General features: G+C 41.9%; 1 protein-coding gene across 3 annotated transcripts in view; it reads right to left on the bottom strand.

The window, feature by feature from the left end:
* The window catches only part of LOC138590427 (paired box protein Pax-7-like), a 56,901-nt gene extending 42,300 nt beyond the window's left edge, over positions 1-14,601 (bottom strand). The window contains exons 1-4 of one of the 3 annotated variants that reach the window (XM_069661066.1): positions 14,390-14,601; positions 13,427-13,662; positions 13,043-13,187; positions 12,766-12,894 (exon numbers count right to left, since the gene is read on the bottom strand). In XM_069661066.1, the coding sequence (XP_069517167.1) occupies positions 12,766-12,894; positions 13,043-13,187; positions 13,427-13,662; positions 14,390-14,474 (595 nt within the window). In that variant the 5' untranslated portion in view covers positions 14,475-14,601. The remainder of the gene's footprint in view (positions 1-12,765; positions 12,895-13,042; positions 13,188-13,426; positions 13,663-14,389) is intronic. The other 2 variants (XM_069661067.1, XM_069661068.1) reach the window with 2 other exon arrangements.
* Between the last annotated feature and the right edge of the window lie 2,996 nt (positions 14,602-17,597).

Here is a 17,597-nt window from a genome sequence, read left to right as displayed (position 1 = left end):
AACACCTCCAGAGATGTGGTGGCTGAGCAGGTGTTCGAAGCTAGCGCGCATGCATGAGGCACCACCCCTGTGACGGCTCTGAGGACAACAATAAAGCTAAATGTAGAACATCAGCAGACTTAAATTGTAAGTTAAATTGTAGTTTGCATATTATGAATTAACACAAAGCTTTAAGCAAAGTGTGCAGGAAATTTCAGCTTTAAAAATCTCCTTTTTTCATCTGTGGAGCAGCTATGAGTGGAGCAAAAACAGCTGGTCAGACCTATAACCTCGCAATCTCGTAGTTCGGAGTGAGTTTCTCAGACTAAATGTGGATTGAAGTGTGTAGCGGGGGGGTGTTGGGTTGGTGTAGTAGCTGTAGAGTCAGTGCATGCTTAAACCAGCGCAGTGAGACGAACCCTGCTGTTTGAAGCCGAGCGCTCCCTCCTGCAGCCGGCTGCCCCAAAATGGCTGCACTGAGCGCTGGCCACCACTCTCACAGCTGGTGGAGGAGGGGGAGGAAGGGGGCAAATTTCTGATTTGCAACACTCTGAGGACATGTTTATTGCCTTTGTGTATGAGGGGCGAAAACACACACAAATAAGGCAGTGAGGAATATTCCAGGATAAAAAGGCTAAAGAGCAGAAAATGGGGGATTTTATGGCCATAAGTGGCACGAGGTGACGGTGGTTTTAGGTTTTTCAGACAGACTTGGGACTGCTAATTAGGCTTGAAATTTAGGCGTCACATTTTAATGTCATGCTTTTATTATGGTACACGAGAATCAGCTAAAATCAAGGCTGTTATTTTCTACAGTCTGGCCAAAGGAGCAGAAAGTTTGATGTGTGAAAATGAGCACAAAACATCAGAGACGTGAAATAACTGTTGTGAAATAACTGTTGTATCGTCTCTATTATAAGGAGATCTATTCACGTCACTTACCATCAAACTCTTTAAAATGGGAAAAGAATGCCGGATAAAGCCATCCTCAAACCACTGTGACAGCCTGCACAAGCTGCAACTTAAATGCAACCTGAAACCTTTAAAGCGTTCATTGTAACGTTCACTGTGGGAGCAGAAGTGAAACATGAGTCACGAGGATTTTAAGGATAAAAAAAAACGAGCTCTGAGTCCAGACGAGGCTGAGAAACCTTTTATGAGCCGAACTCTGCCTGCTGATGGGCTCTGACTCTGTGAGAGAGAGAGGGGCCAGACTGGGAATATCGCTTCGCTGTAACGCAGAGGTGAACAATCAGTTAACACACAGAGACCTCGGACCTTCACAGACGTCCACTGTCAGCCATTTCTACATGAACTTCCAGGTTATCTCTGCCTACACTATACCAAGGGATGTAGAGATTGCCGAATGTCCTGATGACCTCTGATCTCTCTAGCAAAACCAACAGACCCCAAAAAAGAAAGAAAGCTTGTACAGAAGGTGAAAATCGTTTGCCATTCAATTTGCAGGGTGAGGAAAAAGTCTAAGAATGAGCCCATGACCTTCTCTGTTGCTTCCAACCCAATTTCACTCACACCTTGTCTACTACAGCAGAGCTCGGTCAGGGCTTCAACATAGGATGTGTCGTTGAAGTCAGGTGAAGTATGAAGAGAGCAACAGTCTGCTTTTGGTAGTTATGGGGTCAAACAAACACGGGAGAGAGAGAGTAAGGTTTGATACTGCATAAAACCAACAGTCAGTAGTTGTTTGTACTTTGTTAAACCCAAACTATGATCTTTTCTTGCACCTAACTAAGAACTTTTGGTGCCTAAACATAACAAAGTAGTTTTACTAACCATTTCAAAATGTCCAGCACATGATAGTTGTTCTCAGCGAGCTTTATTGTGAAAGTCTAAGAGGATGTTGCATAATAATTACTGCTTACTATTCTGTGAAGCAGGGGAGGATCCAGAGAGGTGGCCTGGGCCCCCCTCGAAATCTGACTGGCCACCCCAAGTGCCACCCCAAAATCCTAAACTAGGATTGGCTATTTGCCTTGTCAGAGGCGGGGCTTGTGTTAAAATAATTTGGGCTGTGGCACATTTCCTTAAGTACTTCAATTGTTACTCTGACCACATCTTCTGTTTGAGTCCTAAAGAATTAAGCTCGGAAGGAAGGGTTCATTAAATGCTGTTCATTTGCGTGCGTGTGTGGACACATACTTCATGCCACCCCTGCATAAGTCAGCGCCCCAGCTGGGCCGCCCCAGGCAAACAAGTCTGGATCCGCCCCTGGCTAGAAGGGGCTCTTATTTTGAAGGGTTGGGCCAATGACCAAGCTCCTGATTTGGTGGTTAGTAGAGGAAATGTGTTGCTGTCTCACCTTTGGGTGCATAAGCGGTTGTAACACTTGTATCTTTTTATCTATAAATCCCTTATTGGACATTCACCGCCCTACACATCGTCTGGAACCTACAAAGCTCGCGTTGCTGACTCTTCTGCTTCAGGTCGCGTTTACTCTGAACTTGGAAAATCGGCCTTTAGCTTTTGTGCTCCAAACATGTGGAGTTATTGACTACAGACTCTAATTTCTCTCGGGCAAATGAAAGCGATGGTCTCAAACGACGTCACCTCAGCTTGCAATTGTTTGTAGAGTTTTGTGTCGTTTTCTGTCTCTCGAGGGAATGAGGGAAACCTCAATGATTTTCAAGCTTAAATAAAGTTTAAAAATGAAATGAGAAAATGTATCTACAAAGACTGACTTCTACATTTTACAACATTTCCTGCAAACCTTCTCAGGGGTTAATTTGTTCTCTCACTGACAGATTAATGTGTCCTTTATGTTTTCATGCAGCAAAAGAAACATTGAAACATTAGGAAACAGTTAGAAAAAACAACACAGTAATGGTTCGTTGCCTGCAGTTGTCTTCTTTGTTAGTATATTGCAGCACAAAGACACCTGCTGTTTGACGCGCCTGTAGGAAGCACAGACTTCAGTTAAAGAGAGCAGCGAGTGGACCTCAGCAAACTGCAGATGTACGTTCATTGAGAGCAGGAACATTAGAAATGCCGATCAGCTCGGCAGCGCAGAGGAGAAGCTTTTCCTTTCAGCGTTTTGCTGTTGTCGAGCTCAATCGTGTCACTTTGAGGGAGTCTATTCAGAGGTATTCATGCATCTGCCTGCAGGCCACAATGGCCGCCACTTTATAAACTGTCAGCCTGCCTGCCTCGAGCCTTTGCTTCATGTTTCCTTTTCTTTAATAAACTTGGAGGAGTTCATCAACTGCTTCAATGGAAACGCAGGCGCTCAGTAACAGTCGGGCCTCCTGGGCCAGTTTTTTTACTGGTTAGCAAACGGCTGTTTTCTGTCCACATGCTCGTCGTCTGCCGCCGCCTGCTCGTGACAACAAACACTGAACAACGCCGACTTTAAGTCCAGAATTTATGAATGAGATAAATTCTGTGAGCCGGGTCCACTTTCAGTTTTTAAACTTTTTCACTGATTCCTGCTGAGATCACGTTTTATGAACACACCATTAAACCTGAAATTAGGAGAGAGTGTGACTATGTTTGACTTGTGTACTCAACATTAACTGTAACCTGTTGAGTGGATACGTCCCACAATGCATTGCACTGCAAAACAAATGGAGGAGCTGCTGCCAAAGAGAAATGTTGTGGACTGCACAATGGGCTCACTCTCGTCTGCAGGAGAGGTTAGTTTGGGTCACAAATTGTTTTAACGATTTCATCACAGAGATATAACTTCATATATTTGATTTATTTTCTGACTTTCAAACTGACTTTCATCAGGAGGATATTAATGAATACCAGCTCTGAAATGTGTCCTTGTCTGACCGAGGTTTCACAGCGCAGGGGTTCTCAAAGGGGGTCCAGGGACCTCCAGGGGTCCCTGCAGGGAATCCATGGGGGTCTACAGAAATGTATTCACTTAAATAATTCCAGAAGTAACACAATGACAGAATATGACTATTGAGATCGCGCACTTTCTGTAATAAAACATCTAAAAAGGAAAAGAAACGTATGGATAGGGGACCCTGGAACATTCCTTTTGTACAAAGGGGGTCAAAGGTCTCATTTGTGTCAGTTTAGGGTCTTATATGAATTCGCACTGCCTCTCAAACTTTCTGAGCTCCCGGTGAGTTGTTCTGTCCTTCCTGCAGCTGAACATTTTTTTCATTGCCTGAAAATTTGTCAAAAATAGGCGTTCCTGCACGGCGAACAGAAGCAGAGAAAAATGTCGTAATCGCTTTTTAATCACAAACATTTTTATTAGTAAAATTAATTAATTTTGTTCTCTGAGATATTTACGTTTAATTTGTAACTAAGTGTGTTGTTCAGTGATTTCTAAAACAGAAATGTGGAACATTTTATCTGCAGGATCTGCTGCTTTGTTGTCACTGATGAGAGTAAATGTAACGTCTGTTTTGGAGGACTGGTTGGACAAAAAAATTATGTCTCTTTGGGCTCATTTTTTGTTGTTGTTTTTTTACACCAAAGAATGAATCCTGAAATAATCAGAAGATAAAATAAATAAAGATAACGAGCAGCTCCTCACAGACGCTGCTGTGAGCGGCTCCTCGTCTGCTTCCTTCAGGACGCACTTTGAACAAAGCTCGCGCCCCTTCCTGGCTCCAGCGTGTTAAATATGTGGCTCAAATTATTTTAATGCAGTGACGGAGAAATGGCCATTAATCCACTTTCATACCTCTCAGTAGCATGAACGTTTACTTTACCCCCCCAATATTCACCGGGCCTTTATGCCTCAGTAATCTCTGTATATTTAGGGTCATTTTCCAGCCAATTACACCGGATGGATGCTTTCTGTGAATGTGATTTCCTCCTCGGATTGATGGAGAAAACCATGAATAAGCCACCTAATAGACCCCAGCTCACACACACACACACACACACACACACACACACGCACACACACACCTACACACACACACACACACGCACACACAGCTAAAAAAATCGACCAATCCTTGCACCATTTTCCTCAAACACAGGATCTTTACATTCACTGCTGATATGAATAATCAGTTTTACACACTTCAGCTTTGTTTTCACACTTTGCTTTTATATCAATATTTAACAGCTCCTCCTGCAGCACCTCCTTCTGTTTGTCTTTTAGCAGTTAAACTCTATTGTTGTATATTTATTATCTTTGTAACAAACCTCATAACCTGAGTGTTTCTGTCATCCAGCCTGCAGCCCTGATTTTTACATTTCTGTCCGAAGACATTTTCTCCTCTGATTTTCATCTTCTCAATAATCTGGAGGATCAAAGGCTGCATTGTGTTAAAAAGCAAGTGACAGCGAGATAAAACATCTAATCTATTGTAGATGTGGAGAATATGCAGATGATCTTATCCAGTATTTAATTTAAGAGACACATACTTTTGTTTCCTGAGTGTAAAAATAGATTCAGTGGTGATGAAAGAACGAAGCTTCAAAGACACGTTTTTTAGGACAGAAGCATTTAAAGAGGCAGCGTTTGATCCTGCGGAGGAAGAGGAGAAGGAGAGGAAGACGATCAAGAAGGAGGAGGAGGAGAAGAAGAAAAGGAAGAGTAACAGGAAGAATGAAAAGAAGAAGAAGAAAAGGAAAAAGAAGAAGAAGGAGAAAAAGAACAAGAAGAAAAAGATGAAAGAAGAAGAGGAACAAGAAGATGAAAAGCAGAAGATGAAGTGGAAGAAGAAAAGGAAGAACAGAAAGAAGAAGCAGGAGAAGAGAAATGAAGACGAAGAAGAGAAACAACAAGAAGAAGAAACCTCTATAAATGTTCTCACATTTTGAATCATAAAAATCTTCTGAATGACTTAAAAATGTAAATTTTAGAATCATATTTGATTTTCTTTAAAACTCTTTATTTTAAATAAAGTTTCACATGTTTGAACAAAACTTTACCTTTAGAATGAGTTTGTTCAAAACTCGCTGCTATTTAATATTTTGTTATTTAACGCTGCATTCAGGTGCTCCTTAAAGGGTCCCTTTAAGTTGTGAAGACGTTTCTCCGTCTTTGGAGCTTTTAAAAAAAAAGTTGTTTAATTTAATGGCTCAGACATAAAGTAGGTCACGCTCAGTGGACAGCAGCTAACAGGAACAACCTGACACTGTGTTACAAATTACGCATCAGCGAAAAATGTATCTGCAAAAGATGTTTTTGACTGTGAAGCCAACTTTTACTTCCGTGCGCCATGTTTCTGAGTAACATGACGACAAGTTCATCAACAAGGAAAGTCAGGGACCAAAACATTCTCTGACTCTTGGAGCTGTGGTTCTGACTGGAAGGAGTCTTCACGTGAATTTTCCCAGAATGAAACTAGTTTTTCTGATTATTCTGACGCTTGTGAATGAACTGCAGAGAAACTGGAGCCGACTCGAGCTCTCCGTCTCCCCGATTCTCACCGGGGGCTCCATTAAAGACCGCGCAAAGCTCTGATATTAATTTGTGGTATTGTTTGTGTTGTGTTGTCTCTGTTTGTCCTGTGTGTTTCCTCTTTGCAGCGTGGTTTGTTAATGTGACGCCCGGGGCTCCTGCCTGCCCTCCGCCCGTCCTGCCTGTGTGCTCTTTGTGCACCGCTCCTCCTTTGTGGGCTGATCAGCTTCCCATCGGGTCGCCAGACAAGATTCTTGGCATTTGTCGGCGAAATGAAAGGAGGATTAAGGGATGGCTACTGAACACTCCATGGCAAAGGAGTGGGCCGCTATTCTCCCATTCAAAGCCCCCCCTCCCAGTTCAGCAGCTCCCCTTTATACATATTTGTTTTCTCAAAGACATCATTGAGAAGTCCAGAGAGCCACAATGACAGAAAGGAAAATCAACAAGTAGGTCAGCCCCGACAGAACTGCTAATGGACGGAGGAGAAGGGGGCGAATGGGACAATTAGCTGCATGCTAGGCTCTATTTACAACTATTACACTGAGGTGGTTTTAATGTGGAGCGTCATAATGAGGCGTCACAGGGGGCAGCAGCTAAGGAGAGGTTAATGAAGGAGTTATCTAAACAATGTCACACATGATGACAGGCAGATAAACTATTAACACAAGAGGAGAAAGAGAAACGTCTGCAGCAAATGTTTTTTATCTTACAAATTAAAGGTTGCTTATAAAAACGTGTTTATCTTTTCGACATGAAGTCACAGGGGGGAAAAATACTTCTGCAGGTAGAGCTGAGTGTTAAATTCATCATCACCAATCAGCTGTCAGAAGAATAAATGTACACTTTCAGACGCTGTTATTGCTGTGTGTGTTTCACTTGTAATTTTTAAGCTATTCAATTTAACCAGGAGAGTGCCAGTAAGATCACAAGATCTCTTTTACAAGGACACCTGGAGAAGATCCTGCAGAACACTAGCACACAAGAAATACAGATCAAAACACACACGCCTAAAAACAGACAAATGTTTCACACTGAGCTGTGAAGTCTAAATGTACTCAGAGTGTTTGGTCTTGTGTTATTCAGAACATCCACTTGTGTATTTTGCACGAGACTTTGCCTTCTTTTGCAATATGATAAATTTAAACAACTGAAAACATTATAAAATTATTAATATTATTATATTTACATACGTGGTAAACATATTTTCACGTGTGATATCGCAAATTAAACTCTGTTACATGCTTTATCTGACGTTTGTCTTAAATTAATTTTTTTTCATATGTGAAACGATGCACAGGTGATAAAATGCAGAGATATGTGAAACACTAACCTGTGCTTTTGGATATATATATTAAAACCACCTTCTCTCATTGCCGGAATGCTACATTTTTGTTTTTTAATTGCACATAAACCCAAATAAAACCTGCTGCTGGTCCCTTGTCTCTCGGTCTCTTGCTTCCTGTGCACATCTTGTGTAACTTTGCTTTGCTGCCACAGTGACCCAGTTTCCCCCACAGGGATCAGAGAGATCTAATGCGTCCCTGCAGCCTCTGCAGCCTCTGCAGCCTCATCCAAACATTAACCCTTTACTCCACACGCGGAGAGAGACCTCACACGGGGAGTTTGGCCTCGAGGAGGGAAATATTCAAAACAACAACAGGGAGCGTTCAGGCTGAATTACAACAAACATGTCTGAGGAGGCTTCACAGTATGAATAAATCATCTTTATATTAATGTGAGGTGTTTTATATTCCTGCGAGCAGAAACACAGCAGAGGTGTCGGGGGCACAGACGGCTCAGTCTCATGCAGAAAGTGTCTTTAATCACAGGCAGGCCTGAGAGCAGCGCTGGCTCCGGCTAATATGATGATGATATGATGCTTCTGATAAAGCAGCAGAGGATCAAACCTCGGAGCTGCAGCAGCACTGACTGTTCCCTCTGAGGCCCGGCGCACAGATCTGTCCTCAGGTCAGCACAGACACAGCAGCTGCATGACCGTCAGCCTCAGAGGTCATCGTGTTCAACGCTCCCATCAATGACAGCATGTTTCCACGCAGCAGCCTCCATGTGTGGACACGGCGCCATGCGTCAGGCTTCAGACATGTTCTCTGACACAGTATTCAGAGGGGAGTTACATTCAGTCTTTCCACAGACGCTTTGTGATCTGATATGAACTCATGTTCCATCATGATGACTTAAACCTTCCGATATCGATCACGTCTGTCTGATGACGTTTAAACTGTTTCCAAAAAAGATTCGACGCAGTGTCAAATTTAAATGTGTATATAAATAAAAAACGAAGAAAGATTTTATCAGCGTGAACATTAAACGTCTCGTCTACATTTAAATATGTCAAAAGAATATCAGCACATTTTCCTTTATTCACATTTAAACACAGCGTCCAAACTTTTTGGGATCAGGGTTTTATTTTAATATCAAGTGGATGATAAATATAAACTTAGATCTGTCATGACAGGAGGTTAACGCTGTCGTTTTCTCTGCATGATTTATATGAAGGTGTCGTTCCCTTTCGTGTGTGTGTGTGTGTGTGTGTGTGTGTGTGTGTGTGTGTGTGTGTGTGTGTGTGTGAAGGAGACCCTTCCTTCCCGCTGCAGTCACACTCTAAAACATGACATCACACCTGCTACCTAAAACAGTTTAAATTCACTCAGTCACTTACGATAACAACGGTATAAAAACCTCTAAATTACGACCACGTCCACTGTTCTGTGCACTGTATTTTTTACTTTACATTTCTTTGCTGCTGTTTACACTGAAAATGTCCCCATTGTGCGATCAATAAAGGTTTGTCTCATCTTATTTTGTGTCTTGTATCAGCAGCAGAAATGTTGCACACCGATGATCAGAACGGATTTAAGGCGATATGGAAAACCTTCTGTCTCTTGTTTGTTCATTGGATGAACCATAGTTCTAAAACATTTACTACATTATGTTACAGTAATAAAAAAAAAGATTATTTGAGCCAAAATCAGCAAATAAAAATGTTTCTATACAATTTGTATAATTCAGTATAATAGTGTCATGATGAGATATATTAGTGCTAGATGTTCACACCAGAGATGGTGATATGTAGAGGTGCTCACACTGAGAGCTTTTGCAGGCTTGCACACTCCTGCACAAACTGACACTCTTAAAAGATATTAAATAAAAGATACATTATTTCATGTGTTTCTGTTTCTTCTGGTGTCTTTAAGAGAATGCAATTTTTATTTTCCTATTATCTGATATTTTGACAGATATTTTGTAAAACAACATGAGAAAAACACGATTTTGATTCTAAAGCTGCGTCTTTACACTTTCTGTTGTTTGAAATGTACAAAACCAGGACAATATATATAAAAAATTATATTTACTCAATAATCTTTTACAAATATCCATCTGCAAGAAGAGGTTAACATTAAAGCGAGAAAAGCATCAGATGCTCAGACTGGAGAGGGAAAAAAAACTGGATAAAAAACTTGATGATGAAGCGATTACTAAAAGAGATGCTGCATTTCAACACAACAATTATCATGATTATCTCGCTGACTGTTGATAGCAGTCCCCTGTGCTGCACGTTGGCTTCCAGCCCCCTCTTCTTCTTCTTCTTCTCCTTCTTTTTTTTTTTACATGTCCCTTAAAAATGTGAGTTTGAGGAGCGAGGCGGCGGGGGAGAGAGGGGAGGTTAATCCCAGTTTAATACACTGATGCTCAGCCCAGGACCGAGGCTGTGATGATTGTGTTATCTCCAGCCAACATTTGGGTCTCCCTCAATTTCAACCCGGCAGAAATGCTGCGAGAAAGTGCAGATGGAGACGAGTGTGAGTGCGGACGCCCGGGGAAAAGTGTTATTAATAGCTGCAATAGAACTTCCCACACAGCCTCTGCAAAGCTGCTTCCCGTCACTTCTCTGGATTTGTTTGAAGTGCTCGCTCCATCCTCACTGCCGACCTTTTTTTTCTTTCAACCAGATTATTCTGGACTCGGAAATGATACTGGGGTTTTTCCACTAACAGTAGCAGGTCTTTGGGGAGCAGAATATTTACTAGACGAGGTCTGAAGCGCAGGTAAAAGACGTTTGCATCAGTTATTTATAAAGAGAATCTGTCACACCTGCCTTTATTTTCAATGTGAAGGCCTCAATTTAAACAAACTGTTCATCATTTATTTACTGTTTATTCTGGAAGATTTACTATATTTATATGACAATAATCTCCAGAGTGTGACCTTTATTTGCAGCTTTTAGCATCATCACTGAATACAAAATAAATGTGATGTTCCAGGCATGTAAAATCTATGCAAACGTCTGGTGTGAAAATGCAAGAAAATAAAGGACAGAAAATAAAAGCAGTTAGCTAATGATAAAGATTTAATTATAACTCTGATGTGTCACATTTTGTGACTCTTTTTATGTATTTTATCTGTAAAGGGACCGTGCACGAAATGTATGGTGCCAGAGTTAGCTTGAAGCTAATTTTCACCTGCAGTCTCTTTGTTTAAACGATTTTAACAGAAATAAACTCGACTGATTTGCATGTATTGTGCATCCTACCCCCTGCTGTGTATCACTGCTAGCTTATCATGTGCAAAAGCAGCCTCCTATCTGATGAATACCGGCAGTAAAAAGTCCTTCTCCGTGTGTTTGTCTCAGTCACGGCTCCCTCACTCGGCTGCAGAAACACTGTGCACGCTCGCCCTGACACTCTGCCAACCTGCCACCGAAAAAACAATCCCATAAAAGCAAATGAAATGAATATTTAAAAATACAATCTAAACAACACGAGAAGGAAAAACCTTAAAATCTCATGAATTTGCGCCGCGGGCTCCACACCACGAAGTGAGCCGCTGAGAGATGAAAGTGAAAAGAAATAAAAGGCTCAATTTAATCTGCTTTAAAGCTCCTTCAACAGAATGCAGGAGCCTGGAACTGTGAGAGTGAGGGCTGATAGGGGATAAATATATTTCTTACCATGCCTCCAGGCTATTACACCCCTCTCCAACACAGACGCCTATTCAACAAGACACCGGTTTCATTACCAGCTGTAATAGGCTAAGTCTTCAAATTATTAACCGGCAGGCCGGGCTGACAGAGACACAGAGAGGCTGATCTGCTGCAGAACATGAAAAGGACGACAGGCGAGAGAAGAGGAGTGTCAGCAGCGGAGGATGTGGTCAGGAAGCACTGAGAGCTACAGGCCTGCAGAGTGATTAACAGGCAGCTGATTGGGACGATCAAACACCAACACATCAGAGGAGAGAGACTGATCCAGTGTGCACAATTTGTTCTCAATGTCAGGAAATACATAAATTCACTGAGTGTGTTGTTTTAAAGATATCATACAATTTATATAAGCTGCTAAATGTTACAAAGTTCGACATTTTCCCACTTTAATGTGATGAAAAAGATCATTTCAATGTGGGTTTTTTTCTGTATTATTCAGCTGATATTTGAGACCTTAAAGATGTATAAAAGCACACCTGGTTCTAACATTAAATCATGTTCTCTGTATGTGAAGCCGGATGTTTCCTGTCTTAAACAAACATTTTGTTTTCATCATCTTGGTAATAAAAACATTTAATTTATTTTTTTTGGTGGTTTATACGCTGCTCTATGCAAACATGTGTTTTATAATATGGCTGATATATAATGTAAATGTGTTGGTAGTTTATAGTTTTATATTTAAATCAGAGCATCCTTAAAGGATAAAAGCCCCCCCTTAATGCCCCCATCCTGTTTGAATTAAGGTTACAATAATAATAATTAAATGTCCCTGAAGTGTTGTTCAAATTCCCTCTTAAATATTAATATGTAATAAATATTTATGGATCAAATTTTGCTCCTTTAAAAGATTCAATCAGTTATTTTATTTTAATATTTACATGTGAGCCGTCTTTTTTCTTCTCATTTCACATTTGTCCCTTTAATTACACTTTTAAAGGGATGCAGCATATTTTTTATATATTATTTTAAATGTATTTTATTTTTAAAGTTTCCTGGGGGGTTTTTTCTACTCCCATGTTTATTGTTTTGCAGCAGCTTCCTCGTGTGTGTGAACTTTGTCGGCATTAACGGATTGTGATTGTGAGGCTGTTTCCCTGAGAGCTTCCACCTCCGCGTGAACTTGAGGCCGCTGGCCCCGCGCTCCGGTCCCCCTGTCAGGCCCCCTCAGTAATTGATATTGACTGGCACATCGGTCATCTGTCAGCGCTGCTTTCAGGGGAGCGTTTAAGCAGCGCCACGGGAGCGCGATCCACTCCAGCGCTCCTTCATAAATAATTAAGCGGCTCCGCGTCTGCAGGGAGAGCAGCTTACAGAGGAGACCCGGAGCGACTAAACGCCCGTTTAGGCCCAATTTGTAGACAAATCATCGACAGAACAGTCCAAGTAAGGAAGCAGCAGCTGTATGAACCGGGCCGGGCTGTGTGTGTCTGCTCGGGCCTACCTTTGTCGCCGAGGATGCCGTCGATGCTGTGTTTGGTTTTCTTCTCTCCATCTTCGTCCTTTTTATCGCACTCGTCCTCATCGTCCTTTTTCCCAAACCGAGCACGAAGCACCCGGCTGATGGAGCTCACTGCGGGCATAAACACAGCTTCAGTAATAATAATATAAATGTAAATAAAAATACAAAATAACGTTGTTTCTAATTTTAACGGTTCATTAGTGACTGTAGAAGGGGAAACACGGCAGAGAATGAGAGGATTTAATTAAACGTGGCTTACCAGAGGAGGCCTCACCTGAAGGGACTGTGCTTCTGTCACACACGCCGTCCTTCAGCAGCTTATCCCGGATCTCCCAGCTGAACATGCCGGGGTTGTCTCGCTTGTACTCCTCTATCCGCTTCTCCACGTCCGGCGTGGCGACCTGCTGCAGGTGTGACAGCGCGAGGACACGAGGGGGTGAGTGCGGGCTGCTTTAATGTTAAAGGCCGTAACGCGTAAATGATTTTAATTTTGGGGAAAAGTAAAGACTAAAAATCTGCTGACAAAACGAATACATAAACAACTTCAATTATTTTCTATTGAATTTATACGGCTACTTTTATTATTATGTTTTATTTGTATGCTATTTTAATAATTATTATTCCCCTGGCCGGCCCGTCTCACCCTGGGCTTGCTGCCTCCGATCGCTCCGGGCCGGATGGAGCCGGTCTCCTGGTAGCGGCAGAGGATCTTGGACACGCAGCCGTGAGAGACCCGCAGCTGTCGGGAGATGACGCAGGGCCGGATCCCGTGGTGGGCCATCTCCACGATCTTGTGCCGGATGTGGTTGGGCAGCGGCCGGCCGTTAATGAAGACCCCTCCGAGCTGGTTGACCCGCCCCTGGCCCAGAGGAGTGGACACTGTGAGAGGAGACACAAGGAGGTCACAGTCAGCAGCACGGAGATGTTTTTGACTCAAACATTTCATGAAAAAGAATAATAAATTAAGAGGGCTTTTTGCATGTATTAAAAAAAGGATGTAGGCCTTAACTTGTATTTAATTATTCTGTTCGTAATTTATGCGCAAACCTGAGTAAAACAATATTTCGTTGACAGACTGTCATTAATGGCACGAGTGTCACTTCACGGCTCCATCCGCGCCTGGAGAGGAGGTGAAGAGCCCCTTCTGCCCGTCTTCATTATTCACATCACGATGTCCAAATATTGAAGTAATCCTCCGCTTCTGCTCCTTCTTTTATATTTGATTTGAATTTCCAGGCGCTTCAGAGACACTTGAAGAAATCCCGCACTTGTGCTTATAGACTCTGTTCTCGGGATTTACACTCATTTTAATTTGTTTGTAAAATTGTCACTTAATGATTAACAATGAGGTGCAACTAGGACCTTCAATGTGTGTCCAAGTGCGCTGAAATATTATTAGAACATTTAAATCTTAATAAGGAAACAAAAGCATTTTTAATTCGTGGGAAAACGTTTTTAAATCGAATCCTTCCTGTAAAATAATCCTGCTACAGTAGGCTGATGTAGGCCTGCATGTTAGGCCTGGCTGTTTGTAAAGTATTTTAATTTATCTGAATTTTTCATCGTCCTCTCAAACCTCCAGGCCCAGCAGGCTAACTGCTCCTACCTTCCAAGGGGAATCCGGTGCGGGGATAGTTCTGTCCGGGAGCCGGGCGCATCATCCGCGGAACCGTTCCTGGCAAAGATGACATTGTACCATTAAAAAAAAAGAAAGAAAAATAAAACCAAAGCAAAAAAAAAAAGACGCACAGACTTCTAGATGTCCAGTTCAGGCTGTTGGTCAAAAGAGTTTTGAAGGAGGAGGTCTGACAGGTCCAGGGTTTGTGGTGGCGGAGCAGAAAAACAGATTAAATATGAATAAGAAAAGCTCCAAATCAGGCAGGCTAGCCGGGCTCGTGCAGCAGTCCTCACACTGTTAATGTGTTCACAATACACCACCACTCAGTCTCTCACACGAGCTTATTAACCCGTGTCAGTGAGGGACTACTTTGACGGTCTCTTCTCCAGGACAAGTCTGGACCAGGCGGGCGCGAGGAGAGGGGGGGACGGGTCGCGAGCACCGATAGGTTCTTGGGGTTTTCTCTTATTCGAGAGGGAAAAGCTCCAACAAGTTTCAGCAGCCAATGGGAGCGCAGGGATGAGGGCGCACACACACAACACGCGCAAACACACACATTACGCACACAGTGAAACATCACATCCGCCCGCACATCACGCAGGGTGGACACTAAAACAAAAACACCTGTCAGACATAATGCAACCCAATGCAATAACCCTGCAATGCACAGCTACAGGCTAATGATCAGTGTTTGTTCACACTCTGCAGACTCTCTCTTTAATTATTGTCTGCAGCAGATTATAACACAAAGCAAACACTGCTCAGCAATAGAGCGCAATCTTTACTTTGAGTTACTGAATTCTCTGTAGCAGCTGTCAAAGTCCGAATGAAAGTTTGAAAAGCTCCTTCACCGCTCACACCAACAACCTTTAAAAAGACACGTTATTTTCACCTCTCAGGATTCTGCAGCGTCCCTCTGACTGGTGAAATAAGAGGAGGAGGAAATAATAATAATAATAATAATAATAATAATAATGATAAACCTTTGGCTGTACAGGCTTAAATAAGAAGCAAAAAATACAAGAAAGAAAATAAAAGCAAAGAGCAAAATCATTCCAGAGCATGCCGGAGCTAACAAATGCACATGCATACGGAACATATGAAACATGGAGCTATACTCTGCAGATACGCAGAGCAAGCTGTGAATATGGGCCCTGTAAAGGATAAACATAGAGAGGTGTAATGTAAAGGATTATGTACAATATTGCAGCAGCATAATAATGAAACATGTCGGACATTATGAGGGAATGTGGAGGCCCTGGGCTCTTCCTGCTCAGACATGAGAGGAGGACCTGCAGACTCCACTCAGAGACACCTCCTCTGTGAGCTTTTCAAAATAAAACGTGTTGTTTTTACTCACAGTGGACACGCTGGCATCCTTCAAATATAAACATAACCAGAGATGTGTGAATACAAGAACTCGGAGTAAAGACTAAGTTGTTTTCTGTTTCAATCTGTATCAGTGTGACGTCTTTTAGTTGAACACTGAGTCTCCTGTCACACAAAAAATACCCTCAAGAAACCTTGAACCCTGTTGGTGCATTAATACACCTGTTTACACGTCTAAGTTTTAGACTCCACTCACATGTATATACACTCTCCTGCCACTGCATTAGGTACACCTGAAAAATCTAACATAATCCAACACACCAGCTCAGCCATAAGATTTGCTTTCATGTTGCCTGTAATGTACAGAGAGGTGTTAGTTCAATGATATTTCAGCATCAGGCTCATATAATCGTTGGTGGGGCGTCACTGAGCTGCTTTATACTCAGAGGTGTTCCTAACACTCCGGCCCCCTCATGTATGTAAATAGGGAGGACAAAAAATTAGAGACAGATCTCAATATAACTGAGTTCAGTACAACAGCACCTTTAACTCTGGCCTCAGTGATAAACATCATTTACACACACTCAGAACAAAAGTCAACTAAAGTCCATGGCAGAGCTGTTGGATTGAGCTGCATTACATTGTACAGGTGTACCTGATGAAGTGGCTGGTGAGTGTATGACAGCATTATGTGTATGCTCCTGTTTTTTTATCAAAATGTATACACAGCTCCGGAAAAATTTAAGAGCCTGCTCCAAATGTTCCTTAACTCAGCGTCTCTCTCTTCATGTGATGGCCGGCCCAATCCAGATCTGAACCATTAAAACCTCCTGAATGTGATCAAGAGGAAGACGGATGGTCACAAGACTTCAAACACAGACGAGCTGCTCCGAGAGCGGCCTCACGTCACCCAGCAGCACTGAGACAGACTGGAGGAGAGCATGCAGAGATGCATGAACGTCATTAAAAACCAGGTTATTCACCAGACACTGATCTGTGAACTCGTCCTGAGTTCAAACATTTGTATTCTGTTGTTTCAACATCAACTTGTTTTCTTTGCATCATTCGAGCTCTGAAGCATCTTTTGGTTTTCTTAACAAGTTGTCATTTTGAGACCTGAATGAGAATATTTGATTTGGAAGAGAAATGTTTACAATAAAACAAAAGTTCATTTTACACACAAACCTATAAATAGAACCCGAGAAAAACTGATTTTTGCTTCCAGACCTGTAAATGCAAAATAGAAAATCCTACCTAAAGAAAATGTAGAACAATATAATGGTGGTTAAAATAATAAAAAAATGTTGTCTCAAAAAACATAAACAATAAATGTAGAAATAATGTCAAATTAGATCAAATAAAAGACACAAGTTGCAGCACTAACACTAACTACACTCAGGCCTCATATATGTCACCGTCATTCTTGATCCTTATTTAAGATTGAATAATTTTTTTATTGATTAAAAAAATGGGACTCATTTGTCACAGTAACAAATATTCTCTCTTTCTTTCTTTGTGTTTGACCGGCTCGAGACCACTCACCGGACCGTGTCAGAGAGTCTGAAGTCTAACTCTGAGCACTATGAAGCAGTTTAAATGAAGTCTCAAACTCTTCATTTTGGATCTTTGCATCCTGCAAATATATTTCTGTGCAGTACCAGAAGACCTATGGGGAGGGGGAGGGGAGGGAGGGGTCGCCACAGTTTTTTTAGAAGCTGTGCCCTTTGTCATATGTAAGAAAAGAAAAGTCAATTTGACACCAGAGAAGAGGTGAAAAGCTAAACTGATGTGTACAGCATCATGGCACCAGCAGGAGGAGAGTACCAGAAGCCTTTTCAAAATAAAATATTCTATTTTATATTTTAAA

The sequence above is a fragment of the Semicossyphus pulcher genome, unplaced genomic scaffold (assembly GCF_022749685.1).
Source record: "Semicossyphus pulcher isolate SPU_LCO1_2020_fin unplaced genomic scaffold, fSemPul1.0.p SCAF_13, whole genome shotgun sequence".
Lineage (NCBI taxonomy): Eukaryota > Metazoa > Chordata > Actinopteri > Labriformes > Labridae > Semicossyphus > Semicossyphus pulcher.
This window is presented reverse-complemented; position numbering and strand designations above follow the sequence as displayed.